This window comes from Anguilla anguilla, chromosome 8 (genome assembly GCF_013347855.1).
Source record: "Anguilla anguilla isolate fAngAng1 chromosome 8, fAngAng1.pri, whole genome shotgun sequence".
Classification (NCBI taxonomy): Eukaryota; Metazoa; Chordata; class Actinopteri; order Anguilliformes; family Anguillidae; genus Anguilla; species Anguilla anguilla.
The window spans coordinates 20217144-20240323 of NC_049208.1; the positions used below are offsets into that span (position 1 = coordinate 20217144).

Below are 23180 nucleotides of genomic sequence, written 5' to 3' on the forward strand. Positions count from 1 at the left end.
AACGTTCCGAAAATGAGTGCAGGGACAAGCATTTAGGTGAGGAACCCGGTCACATCGGGAAACCCGCCGCAGAACATTGGGGCATTGTGCGCTTGTGTTCTCCTCAGGGGAGTGCCCGTTTGCGGCAGGGAAGGCACCGGAGATGACTTCATTATGAAGGCAGCTCCGCACATATTGGCGAGCTGCGCCCTGCAATTCGGGGCACCTGCCATTGCAATTTATACCCAGAGACGCTTTGATCTAGCTCAGATAGCCGAGCAGACTTAAAAAGAGCTGTGATTCCTCACAAGTGACATATGCAGTCTGGAGGGCTCTTTTCCCTTCTGAGTCTCTGCTATCAACGCACTTTCAGGCTACGCTGGCCACTGTCACACTGAGGACCAGAGCAACATGTAAACTGTATGCCTTAAAAATAACAATGACTCATTCTAATGAACCTGTTGCCATAGAAAAGGACTATTTCCTTTCCACAGTCATAGAGCCGTACGTGAAAGGATCCAGGTACATCAATAATACACAGCCCTGATCCTGTACAGCCGGACAGTGATGACTTACCTGAGGCCTGTTTTTGCATAGGAACCCTCTGGTACTTGTAGAGTTGTTCATACAACCAACCATGGTTTCTTACAACTGAATTTGATCTTGCAACAGTGGTGCAGCAATAAAGGGCCAAAAATAGTCCTTTATGCAAAGAAACCCATCTGTATCTTTCCCACCTGTTTTGAAGAGTGAATTTTGTTCTTAAACAAACCCCTGGTTCCAAACCTGCTGCTATGACAAAACATTTACAGATGTCCACTTCCACTAATAAAGCCTGAGGGCAAATGAATTAAGAGTGATGTGAAATAAGAAAATGGTTGGCTTAGTTCACGTGCTGTTTTTTGGTGATGCAAAAAATTTCACATACGCAGTACTGGCCATTTACTCTTTTTGTCTGAGACAGAGGTCATCATACTGGCTATGGACCGAATCTCAAGACTTCCTGCCCTTGGCGGTCAATGCTCCTTAAGGATCCAATCTAGCACAATATGTTTCTGGACAGGAGCCCCTCTCAACAGATCGCCTCATCATCTGCTGAACATGACACAAATGGGTATCAGTTGTTGGTGGGGAGCAGCGTCTAGACACTGCGGTCAATACTCTACATACTACCCCAGGGCTGCTAAACAAGGCAAGTCATTGCTGGGTCTCAATCAGTTATGGTCTCTTGTCAGGCAAAGCTTGAGCCCGCTGTGCACGTCTGTCAGCTATCACCAGCTCTTGGTTACAGGCACGGTAATATGTCTCTCCGGGGTGTAATGTGTTACAAGATACAGATGGATTTGCGCTTGGGCTACCTGACCCGACAGACTTGCCCACAGAGGCGAGCTCAGAAAAAGATTTAAATACCCTTTTCACAATGGTCTTTCTAGTACAATATAGGCACATATTACATAAGCCTTCTTTTCCTTCTATACAGTGCCTACAGGTTAACTTTACGACTGCAGTGTAACTGCAGAGATTATGCACCTCAGAGTCCAGGCAGAGTACAGCATGAACCTGGAAGTAGCATATGCAATTTGGCCTAACTGAAATCGAAGCTCTTCTGCCCTTATCGATATCAAGCTCATTATTATCACTGATGCAAAAAAAGCAAGCATTAAACTGAAATGACTCACTCTTTTCATTGATTAAAAAAAAGATCTTCTCAATGACAAACGAGTGTACATATCACAATTTCTCAGCAATTCATCAAACAGTTCTTGCTATGAAAAAGGTCAACAAAATTAAAGTTTTGCAAAAGAGACCACAGGTAGTGTGAGTCACTGAAAAAATAATTTCTTCCAGAAAACTGACATAAAACAACTAAATATATATATATGTTCAAATGAGATGCCATGGTTTGAGCATTGGTTGTGGCTTTCGGCTTACAGTAACCCATTAAAAAATAAGGCTTCATTAAAGTAAATGAGTAAGTGAGGACATGATTCATTTTAATTCCACTTTCGAAGTTGGTAAAATTTCAGAGCTCTGAATTGTCTATTTTCTTTGCATTTAAATCTACTGTTCCCTGATTTAATAAGGCCAGTGTCCACAATGCATTGTGGGGAGAAGAAAAAATCGAATGTGTCAGTGTGTGGGTAAATTAGGTTCAACTTGTGAAGGACCGTGATAGGAAGAAGGAAGGACTGTGAAAACTTTCATGCTTTTGACAAATGTTCCTGCTCACAATGGATGTCTAGACCAAAGTGCAATTAGGTTTGCACAACAATAGTACCAGAAATTCCATAAAGAGTTGCTACAGAGGTTAAATTTTTCATTCCGGCAGCAAAAGAGCAAGGCCATGGTTACCTTTAAAGGGAAAGAAAAATGTAAATCCTTGTTCAATGTACCTGGAACCAGTTTTATCCAACCCAAAGATATTACTGGCTTTGGTCTGACCCCTGAATGCCAGAGAAGACAAAGTTTGTAACAAAAAAATGCATTAACTTGCAGTAAAGAGTAGAAGCAAATCATGCTACGCAACTAGCAGGCAAGCAAAGCGCATCATGAATGAGGCAAGGATGTAATGCACTGAGCAAACTGCATTTGGCCACAATGAAAACAAGTCCACTGTGTTCTTCATGAAGGGAACCAATGAAAGCAGAGAACATGAACCAACTAGAAACAGACAGACACCGGTGTTAATGCTTCTTTTCTTTCATTCATTTCATTCACCCATCCACCCTTATACAGCACACCTCTCCATGTAATTGCTCCATATTTCACTAAGGTTTCTTAAATTACAGTACAGGGTGCTTCTTAATCATGAATGTTCAAGATTTCAAGCCAGAAACAAGCCCAACTTCAGCAGCTTCAAATGTCAATAATTTATAAGCCATACGATCAACACAACAGGATTATGTTTTGTTCCTTCAGCACTGACCTGAAAGAATTAAATTCTCTGATCTTAAAGAATATAAGAAGAGAGAATTTGAGAAAATTTCGCTGCTCTAACCGGTGTGTTTTGGTTGTCCCACAAAGGGTGTTGATCGTTTTTTTTTTTGAATGTTTGACAGAATGAGTTTGCCCCTTACTGCATAAGAAACCTCACTGAAGAAAAGGGGAGACAGCATCACGTACATCCCAGATGTAGACTAGTCCGCCACTACAGACACGAGGAAAGAAGTATATGAGGGAGGAAGGGAGGGAAGAGAGGAAGGGAAAAAAACGTCCGCAGGAAAAGATGGAGGCTAGCATGCTGTAGAATACGTACCCTGCTTGGCTACAATCTCGATAAGGCAGGACAGATAATACACTACAGAGGGATCTTCTGCCACTGATAAGGACTATCCTATAAGAGAAAATGATGACAGCCTACATAAGTACTGAAGACACAAGACCTACAGGTTAAGATGGAGAGAAGTGAACAGTGAATGAAGAACAGAAAATTAGAAAACAAGAGCCTATATAATGTATATTTATATATGCATATGTCAATAAACATACATAAGTATCAATATATTTTTACTGTGCTTTTTATGTCTCAGATATTTTTTAAAATAAGGTATTTATCAAGTGAGTTCAAGATACTCAAATAATTCATACATCTGCAAACAAGTAAAATATATTTTCACTATTTTTTTTTTTACTTGGGTCTTTTCTCAGAGTATCTGCATTTTACTCAGGTTCAAGGGGATAAAAGAATGGATGATAGTATCTAAGACAAATACTCAATATAACCTTCTATATAATGACATATTTTTTATTCAGGGTCAATAGAATGAAAATATCTGACTAAGGACAATCAAAACAAATATATATGTGTTTTTATTAGGCAGGTATGCATTTTCTATAGCCATTTCTTCTACCTGGGTCATTCTGGAATTTATTTATGTTTTGCGAGATGAAATCCAGGCAAAGGTAATGTAACACAGATTAGCCATCTGTACAGATGTAAGACAGTCTATATGGATGGCTAACCTGTGCACAGACCTGCTTTCTGCCTGAGCCCATCCCATGGGCTCTGCAATCCGCAGCACCATCTGGGCCCAATTACCTGCTCCTAACATTTCTGAAGTTTCACTGGCACAGCTGGGAGAGGGGTCGCGAGTTCACTAGCAACACGCTGTCCATCCAGCTGTCCCGATAAGACCCCCGCACAAGTGTCCTGAGGGGACCCCGTGGCATGGGTTCATGCAGTGTCCGGCCAGCCTGGTGCTTGTGACACTCAAGGTCTTTTCAGCATGTCACCAACACACCTTCCGTGTCAAAGCCAGCAGGCACTGAACCGCTCTCAGGCAAACCAGACTGCGCCAGATATGGATCTCCCATGCCCAAAGGGAGTTTTAAATGGATTTAGAGGGCAAAAATAAGTTTGCATTGATTTGTTTTATTTTCGATCACGCCCTGTGGGTTCCTACATTGGTAATAGAGATGAGTGTTTCACAGTATAAAAGTTGTCGGCCCTTCTGCTTCGGTGCCACAAAATTGAAATAAACTGAAGCTCCCGGACCAAAAATCAGATTCAAAAACCTCACAATTAAAAACTCTTTCTTTAATGTTCTATTTTTTAAGCACTTCCAGTTCTTTCATATCTACTTGTTTTTCAATTATCCCTGCTGTCCTACCAGAGAATCAATGCCCTTTCACTCTGTCCCCACTCACAACAGATCGGACATTATTAAGTGAGCTACAGAGTACAAAAGGTACTGAACCTTAGTAATTCTCTCACAGTTTTAACTACAGACTTCCTGAGACATAATGTGACAGATCTTTTATGGTGTGAAGGGGCTTTGTAAAGAAACTATTGGATTTTATGGACAGTGTTAAGATATGGGAGGGGGAATGGACACACAGCATTCCTGCCTTGTTGTTTTTGTCTGTGAAATACTGGAACTCTGAGCAATCCTTTCCTGTCTGCCGACATGAGGGAAACCAAACAAAAGCTTGGACCCATCTACACATGCACTGAGTCAGATATTACAGTGAATATAATAGATTCCATGACGCTATTTATCATTTAATCTCTTTCTTATTTGCGGCACCAGAGGAAGTTTATTTCTGTTGCTAAGGATGTTTCACCCCTAAAATGTTCCAAGAGATGTCCTTTATAGGACAAAAAAGGAAATCTTATCGACTAGTTTCTTGAGACTCCAGACGAACAGCTTTAACAACAGAATGTGAACAGCCCCCCTTAGATCCATCGTCCTCATAAGATCAAGGGAGCTGAGAGCTGAATAGGATTTTCTATAGCAAACTGTGACTGTCTACCTTTAGCTTCATGTGAGATGCAAAGGTATCAGCAGCAACGGGATTACTCACTAAACCCATTCTTCAGCTAATTGCTCAGCTCAGCCTTCCATTTGGGTTTAATGTAAAAAAAAATAAAATAAATGCTCGTCATCATCCATCAAAAACTGTCATTTTTTAAAATTCCATGGGTAGAAATCTTAACATGCCACTTTGAAGACCTGATTTGTGTGTTTACATCCTGATGATTGTTCATTGGTTTCTGAAAGACCCAAGTGTGTTATCAAATAGTGTCCATTACACGCTCCAGATTTTTGAATGTGGGGTTTCATTGATTTCCAGTGGAAGACCATTGTTAGCCATGTTACAAAAATCACTGTGTTTCTCTGGGGCACAATTTTTCCCCAGAGTGCCTTCATACTGATCAATTTCGATTATTAATTTAAGGATTGTGCTTCAGGCCTGATCTCATTCTTTTGCAATGATAGCTGCAAAAACTGACAGGACTCACAAGCAGTAGTTTGATCCATTTACTACACAAATGTATTTCTATTTATTTTAGGACTATTGAGTGTCTAAGGTATCGTGGGCTCCACTTCACTTGAGGCTAGCTGAACATAAAATATTCTGGAGTCTGGATGCACTTAATACTTCTATGACGTAGCCATCTTGGATCAAACCACACTGTACTGGTAATCCTGGCAGCTGGGAGTTACCGAAATGAGGGGTGCATACCTTCCATTGCGTGTGTCATGCTGTCTCATGTTCTTGATGAAGTGAACCTTCTTGAAGCTCTTTGGTCTGGGTGAACCCGACAGAGTTCGGCATCTGAGCAAAACACAGGCAAGGATACAGGCCAATTAAAAAAGGATTTCCAAATATATGCTCCAACACATCCAGGTCTTTACAAAACTACTGGAATGAAAAACTAAGTTGAATGAAGGCTTCAGAAATCAGTCTTAGTCATTGACAGACCGGTCCACACACCCACAGAGTAGGTGCTTGTCAGACCTGTGGTACATGGTTCTTGGGTCTCATATTATTTTACTGTAGAATTACAAAGTCTTCTGTATTATTCTTCCATAATATACATTAAGCCTCTTACATATGTTCCAGGTTAATCTGACCGGGTGAATTCGCATAGCAACTAACAAGGTAAAAAGTGGGTGTGTGCAAGAATGTCAGTCACCCAAAAAAAGAGGTGCAAGATGTGACATGACTCTGCAGCCCTGAGCAGCACTGAAGACTGGATATAGGCTCGCTGTACCTGCGCAGTGGTGCATTCTCCTCAATGTCCTCCAGAGTTTCCAGGGACGAGCGTTGGGATATGAGTCTTCGTCTGTGGTAACGCAAGCAGAGACAGCAAAGAATGAGAACAGTGAGAGGGCTGTCTCTGGTACCCCCAGCATGGGCAACTCAATACACAGCAGCTGTACTCTGTCTAAGGGTGTCCTGCCACCGGTGGCAGGACTAGGGAGTCAACAGGGCTACAGGTTGGGGGGGGGTGTCACTGTTTCAAGACGTCATCATGCCAAGCTGGGGGGAGGACAGAGCCTGTCACATCAGGACTGAGGAAACAGGAGACTTCCCCAAACAATGAAACAGGATTTTCAGCATGTGTTTAGGGCCAACAATACTGCATGCAAGGAAAACCCAATAAGAGGATCTGGGGAATACGTTCAATAATAACAAAATCATAATAATAAAGATCCACTGTTCACTGAAAAAAAACAAGAGAAGATATTTAATTAAACACAACTGTCACTAAGGTACTTTCCATGTCATTTAGCCTAACATGGTCACCACCACCGCTTCAGTATTTATTTTTTAAACAGCACTAACTGGTTAGACATATTTTTAATGCTGTAGTACTGACAGAGGAGCCGGAGATGACAGCAATTGACTCAAGGTCAGTTTTAAAGTTATGCAGCCACCTCCAATCCATCAAGCAATAACAAATGGATACAAAAAACTGCTCTTTAGCTATAAAGGAGCACAAAGGTTACCTTTGTATTGCGACGGTTGCAACGGACCTTGTACGAAATTGCCTCGACGGTTTCATAATAATGCCCTTGTAAGAGGATAAGGCAATAGCCACAGCATGGATTTCCGTCACACATCCTCATAGGGGCCTTTCACTACAGACCAGTGCAGGGGTGGGCAATCCCAGTCCTGGAGGGCTGGTGTATATGCAGGTTTTTGCTTCCACCAATTACCCTGGCTAAATGAGCTAAACTGGCTGTACACATCAAGACTGGTCAATCTGTAGATTAGACCACAGTAAAACTTTTAATACAGGGAGACTCTGGCAATCATTTATGTGCTTATCAAGAAATGTAGCCAAAATATCAGATGGCATACATGTTACGGCTAATTCAATTATTACGATCAGAAGTTGGCATGAAATCCAGGAAAAGACGAGGCCCTTCTTGCCCACCTCTGGTACAGCGTGTTCCATTATGCTGAGGTGTGAAATAAGCAAGTTAACCCATTACAACCATAGTAATCCCCTGTGCCTCCTACCCCAGCATCAGTAATCCCACTAGTTTCGCATAATTTCAGAAAACCTGATTTTCATCCAGTTGTGTGCAAATATATATGAGGTTTTGTATTTAAAGTCCAAAACAAAGGACAGAAAAACACCTTTAAGATGGAGGAAATTGCATAATAACATTGGCCTCAGAATCAATGGAACCTTAACTTCAGTTGTCAGAATTTTTATTCAATGGATTGGAGGGGGAAATGAGCTAAAGCCAAAACTAACACAGGATTGCAGGACCAATAAATTCAACCCTCAAAACATTCCCACTGATTCAACCTTCAAAACATTTTATTAATCAATTCTCTAAAGACAAGATGACAAATGTATCAGGGCGACTGAGCATTTCAGGCCGTACTGAACTTAGCTAAATGGAACCGAAGGTGCAGACATAGTGCTGCTTTAGTGCACAATTGCTGGAACTGAAAGTTAAATATGCATCTGCCAAGAGATAATCTGCTGGCATCGGGCCAAATCTCCTGCAAGGGCCTGTGTATTCAAAGCAAACATTAAAATATACACTCATATGACCAAAATATCGACTCTGTGATAACGTGCGTGCATCTGCTGATCTGTGCTTGGAGGAGACCAATAGACAAGCCAATACAACCCAACCTGACACAAACATCTCTGTGTAAATGCAAGCACGTGGAGGAGCGGACACAGCAAGTGGTGCTACTCAGGAATCAGATCACAGAAACTTTATTGCTTTAACTCTGGTCAGTGAGCAGTGTCCATATCAAATGTGATCTGGTGTTGCCAGTTGCCCCTCAGCCAGGTTGAACCACATTTTTAACTGCTCACGGACAAATCACAGAGTAGCCCTTTGGGGCAGTGTGGCAGTTAAGCTTAATCCAACGACACAAAACATGCATGCAGATACACTTTTCCCATTATAAGGCCAGAAATACAGATGACAACCCAAACCTAATTACTATAGTGTTATAATACAGTGCTCAAACAACAGCAATAACACAAACACAAACACAAACACACGTGATCGTATGCACAGATACATGCACACAAAAGAAAACAATAAAAAACTAAATATAATAGGTTAAAAACAAACATGTTCACATTCTAGTTTTGGTATGCTACTCTTACTCTGCATTCATTCTCTTCCCCTAGGTTTTCAGATTGCGCTGACTTTCTCCAGAAGAAATAGATTCCTTGATTTCCTCATTGTTCTTGTATTTACACTATTCTCATGTTACATCTATCTAAATTTTTCTTAATCAAATTTCTGCTTTGAATGAATGTAAATGTTTCAGAATCTGTTGATTTAAATTTATTTTTAAAGTCTGAAAAACAAATGAATTAACAGCCCACTTGTTTAATAATTTTATTTTATTTTTTGTTATTTTTTTATTATTTTAACAAAATTGATTTAGATCCCAAGTGTCAGCTGACTGAAATCTTATGGACTTTGGCTGAGTACAGGGTGTGAAGCAATGAGTTTATTAATGATGCAGGTGAAAACAACCCATATTTTATGTGACCTCCTTAAATTGCATGGTCCCCTCTTGCATGGTCTTTGCATCACTTACCACAAACAATGACTGCGTGTGGTTAAGGAGTTTGCAGAGAACAGCCAGGGTGGTTTTCAATCCCACACAGTAGTGTTTTTGAGCAACTAATGAAACAATAGACCCCTGGATGCCCTTGTCAGATAAGGCAGTACGGTAAACGGCATGCTCACTTTCCTTGAGAGAGGGACAGGTCCTCAAAAATATCTTCCAGCAGAACACAGGGAAAGGGGACAGGCCAAGGTAACAATAAACTAGTCAGTGGGGCGAGACAAAGTAATGTTTACAGGGGGGGAATGTGGCGGAAAGACAGGGCTGCAACGAATGGCCATTAGCATTCAGCAGGGTGAGATGTCACCACTGAGAAACTAGGCAAATCTGGTCTGGTGCAGTCACTTGTGTGAGAACTCCATAAAACACAAACATTGAGTACATTATGACTTGTGGGAGCCATCATTTTTCATATTTTTTCATGATGAATTAGATGTACATTGTTCTGTGCATAAACAGCAAGATTGCGAATGACAATTTCATTTTCGGCAAACACGATTTGGTATTGTTGCTTCCCCTTGTCCCTTTAACAGCTGCAGTTCATACATGTCTATTAAATCTAAGTGCTGCCTTTGGGCCACAGGCACAGAATGACGAAGCTCTGACCTCAAGCGGGATGAAGCTCTACAGTAAAGGGAAGTGGAAATTTATTACCAGCTCGAGGGGTTATTTTGAATACTCAGAATAATCCCTGAAGAATATTCACACTCAGTTCAAACAATATACCCATTCTGCACTACGCGCTACTGAAACAAAGAATGGACAGAAACTTTGCAGCTTGTCTCTGTGCAAGGGGTCTGGTGCTCTTGCCTGAGGCTGTTAATGTTTCCGAAATTTGCAAATGGCCTGCTCCGGTTCAACAACAGCAGAGTCACGTCCATGTGGAATGGTTCAGTAATTGTTTTGAGATATTAACTTTTTAATGTGGAATGGTTTTTTCCACTCTTGGAAATAAAATCAGGAAAACTTTAATTAAACCGGTATGAGATATGCTAGATTAAATTTAAAGGTGGACTAAGTTTTACTAATTAGCCTTGTATCATCGAATTTCTTAATTCATGTAATAACTTTATTCATAAAAATATTGTACTAAACTATACATTACATAATAAATATCCATTTTCACAAGTTGCACTAATGGTACAACCAACTTAACCAGAACCATACTACCAACTAGGGTTTTGCACTCAGACACTAGTGGCTCCATTTATAAACAAACATAATATTATGTTAATCACGTTGTCATATTGATTATTACTAATGCAATACAAGTTTGATTTAGCGCCGTCGGCACAGGTTGCTGATGTAGGCTACTTTTTAATTTGCCAGTAGGCTACGTCTCATAATGACAAATGCCGGTTCAGTCGGTTTGCATAAAATCAAACCGGTTTAAGCTTGTACACCGGACCGGACCGGCAAAACCGGAAACCGACCCAAGCCTACTACCAACCCATGTTACAGCCATTTCAATGGCTTCCTTCCTTTTTCATGTGAGAGTGCCATTGGTTGGCCATGGTTTTGTTGATCATTTGCTAAGTAAAAAACCCATATGGCCTGTGAATAACGCTGGGAGAAGTAGCATAACAGAAAATTTCAGGGAGCGCTCCAGCTCTGACGCAAAAAGGTCAAAGGAAGAGGCAATCAAAACCCTGTCATATAGCCTACATTACATTTAGGCATTCAGCAGAAGCTATTATACTAAGCAATTTACAGAAGTAGTCACCGGTTCTGGTCAATGCTCACACTCCCTCCAGTGTGTGGGTCGACCGTGCACCAGACTGAACTCTGACCATTTGACTAACAGACCAGGCATCAGCAGGTCTGAATACTCAAGTCACACTCCAGCAGAATGGTTCCCATAATACTCTGTTAGTGCATAAACAAGCAAAAGACGGGAGATGGCTTTAATGCCCTCCTGTGTAAATATGTGTTCATCAGGTAAGAATGTGAACAAGCTTGGTTTCATTTCAAAGGGAATCTGGCTGAAATTACAGTCGCTTGGTTGTTTGGCCAGTAGACAGGGATGCAATGGGTAGGACAAAGGTGGGTTCTTCACATAGCAGCAGAGGGTGAGACTGTGAAGATAAGTTCAGGAGCGCAGTTGTGACGGCACAAACACTGAACGCCAGCAACCCTGGCCAGCTCTGGATTGCTGCAGTTCATTTATCACTGATCTCAGTCCGGTCCCTTGTCACCTTCGCTTTTTACTATCCGGGCTGAGGAGGCACGAGGGGTGAGGACAGAGCATCGTGTGTAGCAGTTTCATTTTTAGATCTAAATGAGTGATGAGATGGAAAAGATGGCTACTGTCAAGCCTCATGCTCAACAGCAGCGCAAAAAAGGCCATCCATTTCCACCCCTCTGAACAGCAAGGCTTCGGCGAAAGCTACGCTGCTGTGGTCACGGCGAAAACGAGGCCAAAACAGCAGGTGACGGCTAACTGCGAAGCAGCCCGGCAACGTCCAAAGAGCCAGACCGTCTCGCAGGATGGGGGCGGGGGCCTCTTTGTGCGGGTCTATGGGTGGTGTTCAGCGGGGTGCTGCTAATATACTGTACAGCGGATGAGGATGAAATTCCACTTCATTATTTACTTCATCTTCACATCTGTCACAATAAACCTCCCACCCCTCCCCACCTCCCCCAGGACTCTCATCAGAGTTCAGAGAAAGAGGCAAATTTAGCTGATTGGATTTTTTTTTTTTTTTTAACGCATGCCCTCTCCTGATAGGAGCCTCTCCGTTTTTCCTGCCTGCTGCTTCCCATGATGGCTCCAGTAATTATTACTTCAAGCCTGGCTGATAATGCCGCCTGCGTTGGAGAAACCCATGTGCTCGTTCGCTCAATTGCATCTGCAATTACTTGATGGTCCAACTGTGGTGCTGCACCCACTGAGAAATTACAGCAGAGCGCTGGTGAATTTCAGACCAAGCATGATTTGCACAGGGGTCAAATTGTAAGTGCAACATTCCACTGCCTGGTACTAATGAACATATTATTGCAAAATGATCTCTTCAGAATTCATTTGTTCCTGAAAGAGGCTTGTTTTCTTCAGCAGCTCTCCTGGATGACAATATATCTGCATGTATACTACTTAATAAAGCCGGATTCCCGAGTCAGGCGCTTGAAGTCAACCATACATTTTGTCACAATGTTCCGGTTACGGTCATTTTTTGTGCACTTTAACAAAGCATGGTTATATTTACAAACCAACACTGACATATTTGCTTATTATGTGATCATTTTGTAGTGTGCAGCTCACTCTTCATGGGTGGCTTTAAATATTCCAATATTGTGGCCAGATTCTGTTCAGAAACAGAGAAAACACATTTAATGACACAAGGTCCGCATATTTAGCCTGGTTACACCAAATATTCAGCAGGAAATATGCTGCAGAATCTGTCACATAGCTTTTAAAATTCCTCAGAATGGGCTTCTCACAAACAGGCCATCAGTCATCTTATTAAGAGACACTGACCCACACAATAAGCAAGCTTGTTTACACAAAGCACTTTCAAGGCATCTGTTGACACTTTAAAAAGCTGTACAAAAACATCAGTCTATCATCTTCACAAAATACACCATGTGAGGATTTGTTTGATCTTCCTTTTCTCAGCACACTCAGCCAATTTGCTGGCACATTTTCTTTATTCAAGCAACTTAATGCTCAGCTCACAGTGCACTCCAAGAGAGAAATGCTGATGCTTAGTAGTCAAGAGTGAATCAGTGGTGAAGCCCAGTAAGCAAAAGAAACCATTCATCCATTATAATATGTACTGCATTTTTCCCCTTCTCACATTTTATGCTCTCTGTGAACCAAATTTTAAAGATTGTTATTCATTTGGCACATTTGTCTTCAGAGAATATATGACAAAAATCACTGACAATCCAATCCAGCGGTGAGCATTTTACCACATTCTAATCCAAGAGATCATATATACAGTGATTGAACTCCGCAAAGCCTGAGAGGGTAAGTTGAGTGAGGTGTATGCACAGATAAATGGTATACAATAATACATTGGCCATATCTATGACATAAGGTGCTCAGGGGATTGTCAATGAGATTTCCATAGTGAAAGAAAACACTATACTACCCAGTGGTCCCATTCAACGTGAGAATACTATTCAGGGAATTCATTATGCTTGCTCACTAACACATTATTGCTAAACATTCTCTACCCTCTGATATAGGTCAACAGCAACTCCAACATCATGCAAGCTACCAAATTCTCAGATTTGGCCAATTCAGTTTAAGAAGTATAAAAATGTGTCACTCTTTCAAGGCTCCTGAAAACGACTGTACTTCAGTTATAGCTACATAGAAGCACCTGAGGAACTTCCTACTGCTTAAACAACCATGTGTCAATTACACTAGTTCAGTCAACCACATGATGACTTAAAGGAACCAATCCACGATGACTGCTATAATGAGGACAGGCTAGATGCTCTTGTTGCAGTTGCTAAGTAGCCTATTAGCAACCCCTTCCCTTGGTGTTCCTGATTTCTCCAGCTCCCTGCAGTAAGCTCTGGCATATAGCTGTTAAGAGCTCAATGCTCCGGGAGAATTCAGAATGCCTTATGGAGAAAGGCTCAGTGACCTTGCAAGTGGGGATTTGAAAACTCCTGAGTTTTTTTTGTGACCGAGTGATACATTTACTGATTGATTCCTAGTGTGGCCTGGCTTGTCCCTTAAGCTTTCAATTGTGTGCATGAGCAGGACACTTCCTTCTCTGAAGGAAACTTGAAATAGGAGGGGCGGGGGTCAATATTCTGGCCATGCTCTTGGGCTGACCTCCACTTGGTTCTGAAGAACATTGGGAGCTGGGATCAAATCCAACACCAACATCAACCTCCAGCGGACCTGACATCTAGCCTTCTTTCAGTGGTGTCTAGAGGAGTCAAAGTCTGTTCATGTGCACCATGTCCTAGCTGAGGTTATAGTATATACACTTTATACGTTCTGTTTCAGTTCATTTGGGGGTACAGGGCTGGGGGAAGGTTAGAATTGTGGGTAAAAATTCAGTGAAGGTGCACAAATTAGGAAAAGGTGCCATGTCCCATTTCTTCTGGAAGAGATTCTCTGCCGTGCATCAAATTACAGTCACACAGCAAGACGCTCTCCCTCATTACTATTTGTTTAGTATAATCATCAGAGCGAGCTTGTGTGTGTGTGTGTGTGTATGTGTGTGTGTGCACGCATGTGCAAGAGTTATTGTGTAGGAGTGGATAGAAGGGGGTCGAGCAGTGATGACATCACTCAAATTAAATAGCCTAGACTCAATCTACAGAAAGTAGGTCTGCTCCCTTTAGGACGGTTTTGTCAAACCCCAGGGAGACAACCAGAGTAATAATGAGGCCAGATTCAGCTCAGGCCAGCTGCCATTTAACAGACGTCCAAAGCCAGCCCCCCTTCGCACCCCACCCCCACTTCCTTGGCCAGGCACTCGACTGTCGTGCTCATGCCAACTTCCAGCTGAACCAACATGGGCCTGAGAAGAGAAAACCTGACCTGTTCCAGCTCCTTCCCGTCACATGATTATCCTAGCTTTGCCTGAGTTTCCCCTACCAAAAAACTCAGCTCTGCCATTCATTTCCAGGGCATCCACCTGCAAAGCCCAGCAATCATGTTGTCAAGGTCACTCTGTGAATAGCTAGTATTACGCTTTCATAACAAACATGTTGGGGTCAGACTCAAAACCGTGCCAGGGCTCAGAGAAGTAAGTCGTTAATTCTTACATAAACAGGATAGAAAAAATATTAACTGCTGTCATAGAAATGTGCTTCCATTTGAACTCACATTACACAAGGACTGGGATGGGGACAATCAAAGGTTAAATTAAATTGTTATGCAAGTTTCTTTTTGTTTGTTTTATGTTTGTTTTTTTTTTTGTTTTTTTAACAGGAGAGAGAATGAGACAGTCTGCCCAACATGTGTATTTATTTATTTTTTTGCTTGATTCAGAGGAAGGAAGCAGACAGGGTAACGGATAGAGAAGGGACCACAGCTGAGTAAGAGCCATGGCAGGGGCTCAAGAGTCCGCTACCCTACATACTGCGCCACATGCCTAGCCAGTTTTTAATACCATGCCCCTCCACCCCATGGTAGAGAAAAAGCTACGCATGTTCTCTCAATGTTAATTCACTTTCATAGTCGGCGGCTGACTTAGCCTGTGATTGAGCCTGTGATATCTAAGCTCTAGGATGCAGCCCGTTCTTGTGGCAACGCCTTTACCGATGACGCCACTCACGACCCCCAAGTTTCACTGAGACGGTTAACAAAACAGAACGGCGACACGCTGACGGCCCTGTGTGGTGCTGTTCGACCAGTGGCTTGGCAGCTCATCTGAGGGCTTCTTCATCCTGGCTGAAAATGAGAGGGCAGGCGGGAGGGAGTCGGGGCTGCCGGATCAGAGGGAGGAAGCGGAGGCCGGAGAGGAGCTGCTCCGACGGAGGCCCGGGCACCCTGCCCAGCACAGCTGGGGTCCCTCATTCGCGTCCCCGGCCTCGGCGCCCGCCAGCTGCCCTCTCAGAGCGGCCCGGACACTGGGGGGATTGTGCCGGGGGGGGGAGGGGGGGGGGCGGGCGTACCGTCGGCTGGCTCTCACAGCTACGACTTAACTTAACGTGGCTGCTGAACCTTACGGTCACACTTCTCCCCCCCCCACACGGGATGCAGTTCCCTGAAAACCCTGACCATAACCACAGGACGTGAGAGGGTTTCAATTTTCATGGCCAGTACGACTTTCATAATGTCCCTGATCATGTGATCATGCTGCAAGCACTTCCCCTACAATCACGAACAAAGAAAGCACTCCAGAGGCAGAGCATTTAAAATCACAGCATGGTCGTGTGTTATGGGCCGGAACGTTCAACAAAGCAGAACGTGGTGATTATCCACTCAAACAACCACAACGACACTGCATATATACCTATACAATAAATGCATCATCAAGGGGCATACACATACAGTAGGCTAAACATAATCTTGGTACTCCTCAACAGACACAGTAACAGTACTGCTGTAGCCTTCAACAGCAAGGCTATATAACCTGTGGTTTGCGTTTCCTTGCACATTCTTGCATTTAGTCGCTGTATTAAAGCTGAGTGGGCCTTGGCTTCACCATGTGCTTTACAGCACTTTGACCCCTTTCTAGTGCTATTCTACAATAATAAAACAGTCATGGGCAATGGTCATTTTCCATGCAATGTTACAGATGATTTAATTTTTACACTGAAATATAGAGATGTTGGAAAGTAATGCATTGCTGCTGTGTCTGGCTGTAGTGTTCAGGGAAGTGGTAACTTGAACACCATTCAAGTTAATGCATTGTTTTGCACAAAAATAAAAAGCTACAAAATGGAGGTTGGATTGGTTAATTTTTTAACTGCATTGCTCAGGAGCTCTGCCACTTAATGGGTGGAGAAGAGTGAAGCATTTGGCAGCACACAGGGAGCTCGGCTGGCACGCCTGTGCATGTTCATTCTGTGGTATTTGGCAACACTGGGGAAGTTACTGCACTTTATTTTAAGGTGCATAACGTTAAATGTTTTCTGGCGTGTGGATGGCAGCTCGTCCGGAATTTACTGCATGGCAGTGTCAGAAATGAAAATATTCTGCATTTTGATCGAGTGAACAGCTTCATGAATGAGATTTATTGTGTTCGCCTATCATGTTGGTGCATTCCTATTACGTATACAGGGTCTGGGTAGTTCAGTGGGGAGGGAGAGAACGGCTAGGACAAGGCCTGCCACTCTGCACGAGAGGAGGAGAGGAGGAGCAAATGGCTCAACTTGCTGTGGCAGCCTTCAGGTCACATGGCGTATTAAAGATGTTTCTGCTTTACAATGTCTTACGTTATCTTTGTTTTTTCGTTGCAGTATTTTTAGATGCAATTTTATGTCTGCTGTCAAACTTTTTCACCTCATTTCAAAACAAAATAAAATTTAAAATTTCCATCAATTTTGCAGATATTTTTGACTTCCTAGTTCCTCCTTAAGACCACAACTCCACAATACCTCTTGACAGTTACCAGTATATCCACATATGGAATGCATTTCACATGCAGGTCAATGCTTTAAATGTTGCAATTTCCTGTTAAGCATCTAAATGTACTTTTCCCCCTTTCTGCAAAAACTGTATCACTCAGCAGAAGCAGAGAGAGAGAGAGAGAGAACTCAGAGTTTGTTTGTGCTATTCACGGTCGCTGCTTAAGAGTCCTGCAGGCTTCACACAGCTTACTCAACAAATCACTGCTGGGTTCACAAATTGAACACTTTTCTTCCAACAGTGCGTAACCTATTTGCAGGTATAGCCCCAGCAAACCTTGTATAACAAGAAATGCCACTTCCCTTCTGTGCCCCATCAATAGTAAGCTGCCACCACGCATACCTCTCGCCGTTCTGATAGCTTCTGTCAAATTGATCCCATAATTTAGGGTCCTTAAATGTGTAATGCCACAATGAATACTCCTATAATGCAAACAATAATGGAAATACAAATTCTCATTACTGGACATTTTTAAATAGGGATGTTATAATTAGTCACATGAGTTGATAAGCCATGCTCATTTGACAAACTCTACACACAAACTACTTACAAGTGCACTTCCACACTCTAAGAAGCCAAACAACAGGCTTCTGAAGTTCAAACGACTGTGAGCCTCGAGAGCTGGGAATGCTTTTCACATTAAGGGGAGATTGTTACTGTCTGAAAAGAGGCAGCATGTTGCCAATTCAAATTAAACAAGTCAACCCGAACAAGTAAACAGCTATCAACACATCCCTCTGACAGCATGCTAAGTGTCAGCCCAGTATATGCCTCCAGGAATCAGAAAACAGAAATCGAAAACCACATGCCAGCACTGAAGCCAGATCTTCAAGTCACATTGTATAGCACTGACAAACAAACATAATTTATTAAAGTACTGATATTGACAATAGTTTCCGCCAACTGCATATTTATCTTATGACCAATTCCAGTATTTTTCAGTGTGGAGTCTTCTGGCAGAGGAAACATTTCATTTTTCTTTTTTTCTTTTTTTTTTTTATAACAGTGAGAGGCTACCCTATTCCCTCTTATTTTCTGCTCTGTTCACACAGGGAAAATGGCAGACAGGGCAACAGATAGAGAAGGGATCATAGCTCAGAAGGCTCCATGATGGGGATCAAACCTCCATCCAGCTAGAGAGTCGGCCACCCCACCGACTGTGTCACACATACGGCAGGCGGAAAGAAAATGAATAAGCACCGAAACAGAAAATGTACCAGAGGTAGAATGCTAATGCACCCCAAAGTGCATATATGAGAAATAAACCCTCATGGCTATAGTAACAGTGACTGTGCACCAATCACAAGGCTGCCCTACAGAGGGGCAACTCAATAGCCAAATTAAAACATGTCAAATTATCGGAAGGTCTCAGAGTTTGTGGCTCTGGAAAATCTCACAAAGGAGACGCCTACCGTCCCGCCTGCTTCCCACCGCTGATCACAGATCCCCTCTTTGCTTGGCTGGCTGGGCACTCTGATGGGCCCGTGGCCTCGCTCGCCAGCTTCCGCCATCCCGCAGCAGAGTCATCTCTTCGCTGTTTGTGTTTGCTTTCATAACGTGCAGCGGAGCCTGAGTCAACAGTGAATCTGCTGACTCGGGACCTGCCAGCAACCCAGGGCCAGCAATAACACGCTCCTCAGCTCGACCGGAGCTTGGGTGAGGAGGGCAAACTTGCACACTCCTACACACGCCGTAGTCTACCCCTAATGTTTGCACCAAACAGTGCTCAGGTGTCAAGTGGGTGAAACCTCATCCTGTCTCAGCAGGATAAGGATGATGAATCTCAAAAAGCAGGAGAGGAAGACAACAAAACTGTGTCACCCACTCATTTACATTAGACAAATGAATGGACAAAACAATACCTTCAAACTATAAGAATCTATGGAAATAAGCAAAGTGATACACATGACAAAAGAGCAGTCTTTATGGACTCAATGTAACTAATTAACACAAAATGAAAAAGGTACTGTCCAGTGAGAACCCCATTGGCTCCAAAGCACAGGTAGAAATAGCAGTGTGGATAAGGAGATATGAGCTGTACAGACATCTACAGCTCAAGGTCACCAACAAAGACACACAGCTGAATCTACACATTCTTTGTACTATAGTGTTGATTTATGGTGTGACTATGATGCATCTTTTCCTATGTAACATGTGTAAGCAACCTTGAGATACAAGCCCATAGATCTCATTTCATACAGGCTCATCTTCCTGCAGCAGTATATCAAAATAAACCTGATGTATAGCTCACCGTTTGCATACACTAAGCAGCCACTTTAGTAGGTACACCTGCTCACTAACACTAATAGCCTGCTCATCCAAACAGTGAATCATGTTCAGTGGGGTTAAGGTCAGGGCTCTGTGTAGGCCAGTCAAGTTCTTCAAGTTTTCCTGAAACAGGAAATTGCCTTCCCCAAACTGTTGCTACAAAGTTGGAAGCACACAATTCTGTAGAATGTCATTATATGCTGTAGCGTTAAGATTTCCCTTCACCAAGCCCAAATTATAAAAAAAACAGCCCCAGACCATTATTACTCCTCCACTAAACTTCACAGTTGGCGCCTGTATTCAGGTAATTCCTGGCATTCGCCAAACCCAGATTCGTCCGTCAGACCGCCAGATAGCGAACTGGGATTCATAACTCCAGAAAACGTGTTCCCACTGCCTTACACCACTCCAGCCGACGTTTCGCATTGCACATGGTGATCTTTGGCTTGTGTGCGGCTGCTCGGTCATGGAAATTTTATGAAGCTCCCAATGAACAGTACTTGTGGTGGCGTTGCTTCCAGATGCAGCCTGGAATTTGGTAGTGAGTGCTGCAACCGATGACAGATGATTGTTATGCGCTACGCGCTGCAGCACTTGGCAGTCCTGTTGTGAGCTTTTGTGGCCTACCATTGCGCGGCTGAGCAGTTGTTACTCCAAGAAGTTGCCACTTCACAATAACAGCACGTACATTTTACCGGGCAGTTCTAGCAGGGCAGAAATTTGACAAACTGACTTGTTGGAAAGGTGGCATTCTATGACAGTGCCATGTTGAAAGTCGCTGAGCTCTTCAGTACGATCCATTCCACTGCCAATGTTTGTCTATGAAGATTGCATAGCTGTATGCTTGATTTTATGCACCTGTAAGCAAAGTGTGCAACTGAAGTAGCCAGACCAACTAATTAGAATGGGTGTCCACATATCTTTTGGCCATGTAGTGTATATATAAGGCATGCAGATATGGTGAAGAGGTTTAGCTGTTGTTCGGCTAAACGTTAGAATGGGCAAGATATATGAACTAAGTGACTTTGACCATGATTATTGCTGGAGCCAGACATGGTAGTTCCAGCATCTCAAAAACAGCTGTCCTCCTGGGGTTCATGCACTGCAGTCTCTAAACTTTACAGAGAATGGTGCGATAAATAAAAATCACCCAGTGAGCAGCAGTTCTGCAGGCAGAAACACCTTATTAATGAGAGAGGTCAGAGGAGATTAGGCAGACTCGTTCAAGGTAACAGAATGGCCAAAAATGCTAAAATAACAGCTGTTTACAACAGTTGTGTGCAGGAGGGCATCTCGGAACACACAAACCACCTCAATCCTTGAAGCAGATGGGCTACTGCAGAAGAAGATAACACTAGGTTCCACTCCTATCAGCTAAGAACAGGGAAGTGAGGCTAGAGTGGGCACATGGTCACAAAAACTGGGCTATTAAAGAATGGAATAATGTTGCCTGTTCTGACAAATTTCTGCAGAGAAGCACAGATAGTAGGGTCAGAATTTGGCATTAACAGCATGAATCCATCCATGCCTTGTGCCAATGGTGCAGGCTGCTGCTGGTGGTGTAATAGTGAGGAATGTTTTCATGGCACATATTATTGTCCCTTAACGCAAAATCTGAATCATTGAATGCCACAGCATACCTGAGCATTGTTACTGACCATGTGCATCCCTTTATGGCCAGTCTACCCTTTTTCACATGAATAGGCTACATCTAGCAGGATATTGCATCATCTCACAAAGCATGACAATGACATCAGTGTACAGTTTAAAAACCAGCAGGAACTGCGTGATGCATTTGAATCAGCATATTCATTTATTTATTTATTGTTTTTGAGAAATAATATCAGCGATATCCACAATTTACTATGAAAATCTTGAACAAGCCTGGAAAAATATTTTTAGATCAACTGAACGGCAGCCTTCAGGCTTAGTGGTTTGAATACCAGGCTTGTGACGGCATGTCGTGGGTTTAAATCCCACAGAGGAATACTGGAAGATGGCATCTGCCAAGCAAATAAATAGTCAGATTTAAGTTAGCTGCTTGCATTTTTAGCTTGGTTCTCTGCAATGGGAAAGCAGATCCCTTATCACAGCATTCTTGGACTTGATCAGCTGCATGCTCTCAGAGGGATTTGATGTCATTCAGAGGCCAGGCTAATGAATCCTGAAGAATCACATGCTAGCGCTCGAACATCCTGCCTTGTGCTCTGCTGGTGTGCCATCGATTCAAACACAGCCCCACGAGGGGCATGGCAACCTCACAGCTTACAGCTCACGCACCACTTACAGATACAAGAGGGGCCTCCGTTCACCTCAAATAACATCTGCCGACAGCCGCAAAAAAACAGCACATCTTTATGCGCAATAGACCACTGGTGTCGAATGTGTCCCAATTATGCCCATCCTTTCAGAAACCTAACAGTTTCTTGACTTACATACTGAACTTATGCCTATGTATATACACACACACACACACACACATATATGTATATATATACACACATACATACGTACAGCCCCTTTCATAAGTAGACATGTATGATAATATTGTTTATTTTTTCAAATACTACTCATTATTAAACCAATGCTAACAAAACAGAAATTTATTTATTTAGATTAACAGAGTTAGTTCTGTTTGTCTGTGCATTCCAGTTCTAATAAATATGGGCACTCATCAAAGTGAAGAGACAGCAACATTCTTGTAGTAGCCCAATGAATAATCAGCCATTGAAACACTAATGAGCCATGCACCACTGTAAACAATAAATGTTTGTGTGTGCTTAATTGTACTGGGATGGTAGTTCAATACTGCAGGTTGAATTGAAATTATTCACAATTTTGCTCATTGGTCTGATCAGATAACGCTGGTCTGTCTACAATTCCCTCAATACTTGCTGCCGCAATGATAAGAGCCAACACCGTAGTGTTGCCAGTTCAGTGGCCTGACCTCATTCCAGATGCTTCCAAAAAACTCTTCCCAGACTATTAGGCGTGCTCATGTGCTCAAGTGGTGTACAAAAACATTTTGTTACATAGCTGAGGCACGTGCTCCACGCCCATCCCTCCCCACATACTCCAGGCAGCTAACAGGTTGCGCTGGGACTAGACAGGCGTGTTGCACTCATCCAGAAGGAGGAAGAGACGGGACCCAGGAGGTCATCGTGTAAGGAAACAACGTCTATCTTAGCCATCAGGGGAGATATAACCTAGGTCTAATCTATGGGCCCAATGCCTAAAGATGTAACCTGGTCCTACTCAAAAGGCTTTGAACTGCATAAATACTGCATTTTCCATGGTCTATTCTTCACGTGCGTTACAGAAGCAAATAAAAAATTACAAATTATTTTGCGAAACTGGGGTGGGAAATAAAAAGGGCCACCAGCATGTCAGAGAACAAATTTTTTTTAATCCCTTCTGATCTGTCTGCTGAATGATATCTTGCAATTAACTTGCAAATGGTATTTTACCAGTGACTCACAAAAGCAGCTCTTTGCCTGTATATGTGGAATGTGGTTATACTTCGATCTACAGCATGTCACAA

At 42.7% G+C, this 23180-nt stretch overlaps 1 protein-coding gene across 4 annotated transcripts in view; it reads right to left on the reverse strand.

The window, feature by feature from the left end:
• The window catches only part of cables1 (Cdk5 and Abl enzyme substrate 1), a 47885-nt gene that overhangs the window by 19578 nt on the left and 5127 nt on the right, over positions 1-23180 (reverse strand). For 2 of the 4 annotated variants that reach the window (XM_035428809.1, XM_035428808.1), the window contains exons 2-4: positions 6479-6550; positions 5947-6039; positions 3236-3313 (exon numbers count right to left, since the gene is read on the reverse strand). In XM_035428809.1, coding sequence (XP_035284700.1) covers positions 3236-3313; positions 5947-6039; positions 6479-6550 — 243 coding nt within the window. Of the gene's footprint in view, positions 1-3235; positions 3314-5946; positions 6040-6478; positions 6551-18783; positions 18808-23180 lie in introns of those variants that run through there. The other 2 variants (XM_035428811.1, XM_035428810.1) reach the window with 2 other exon arrangements.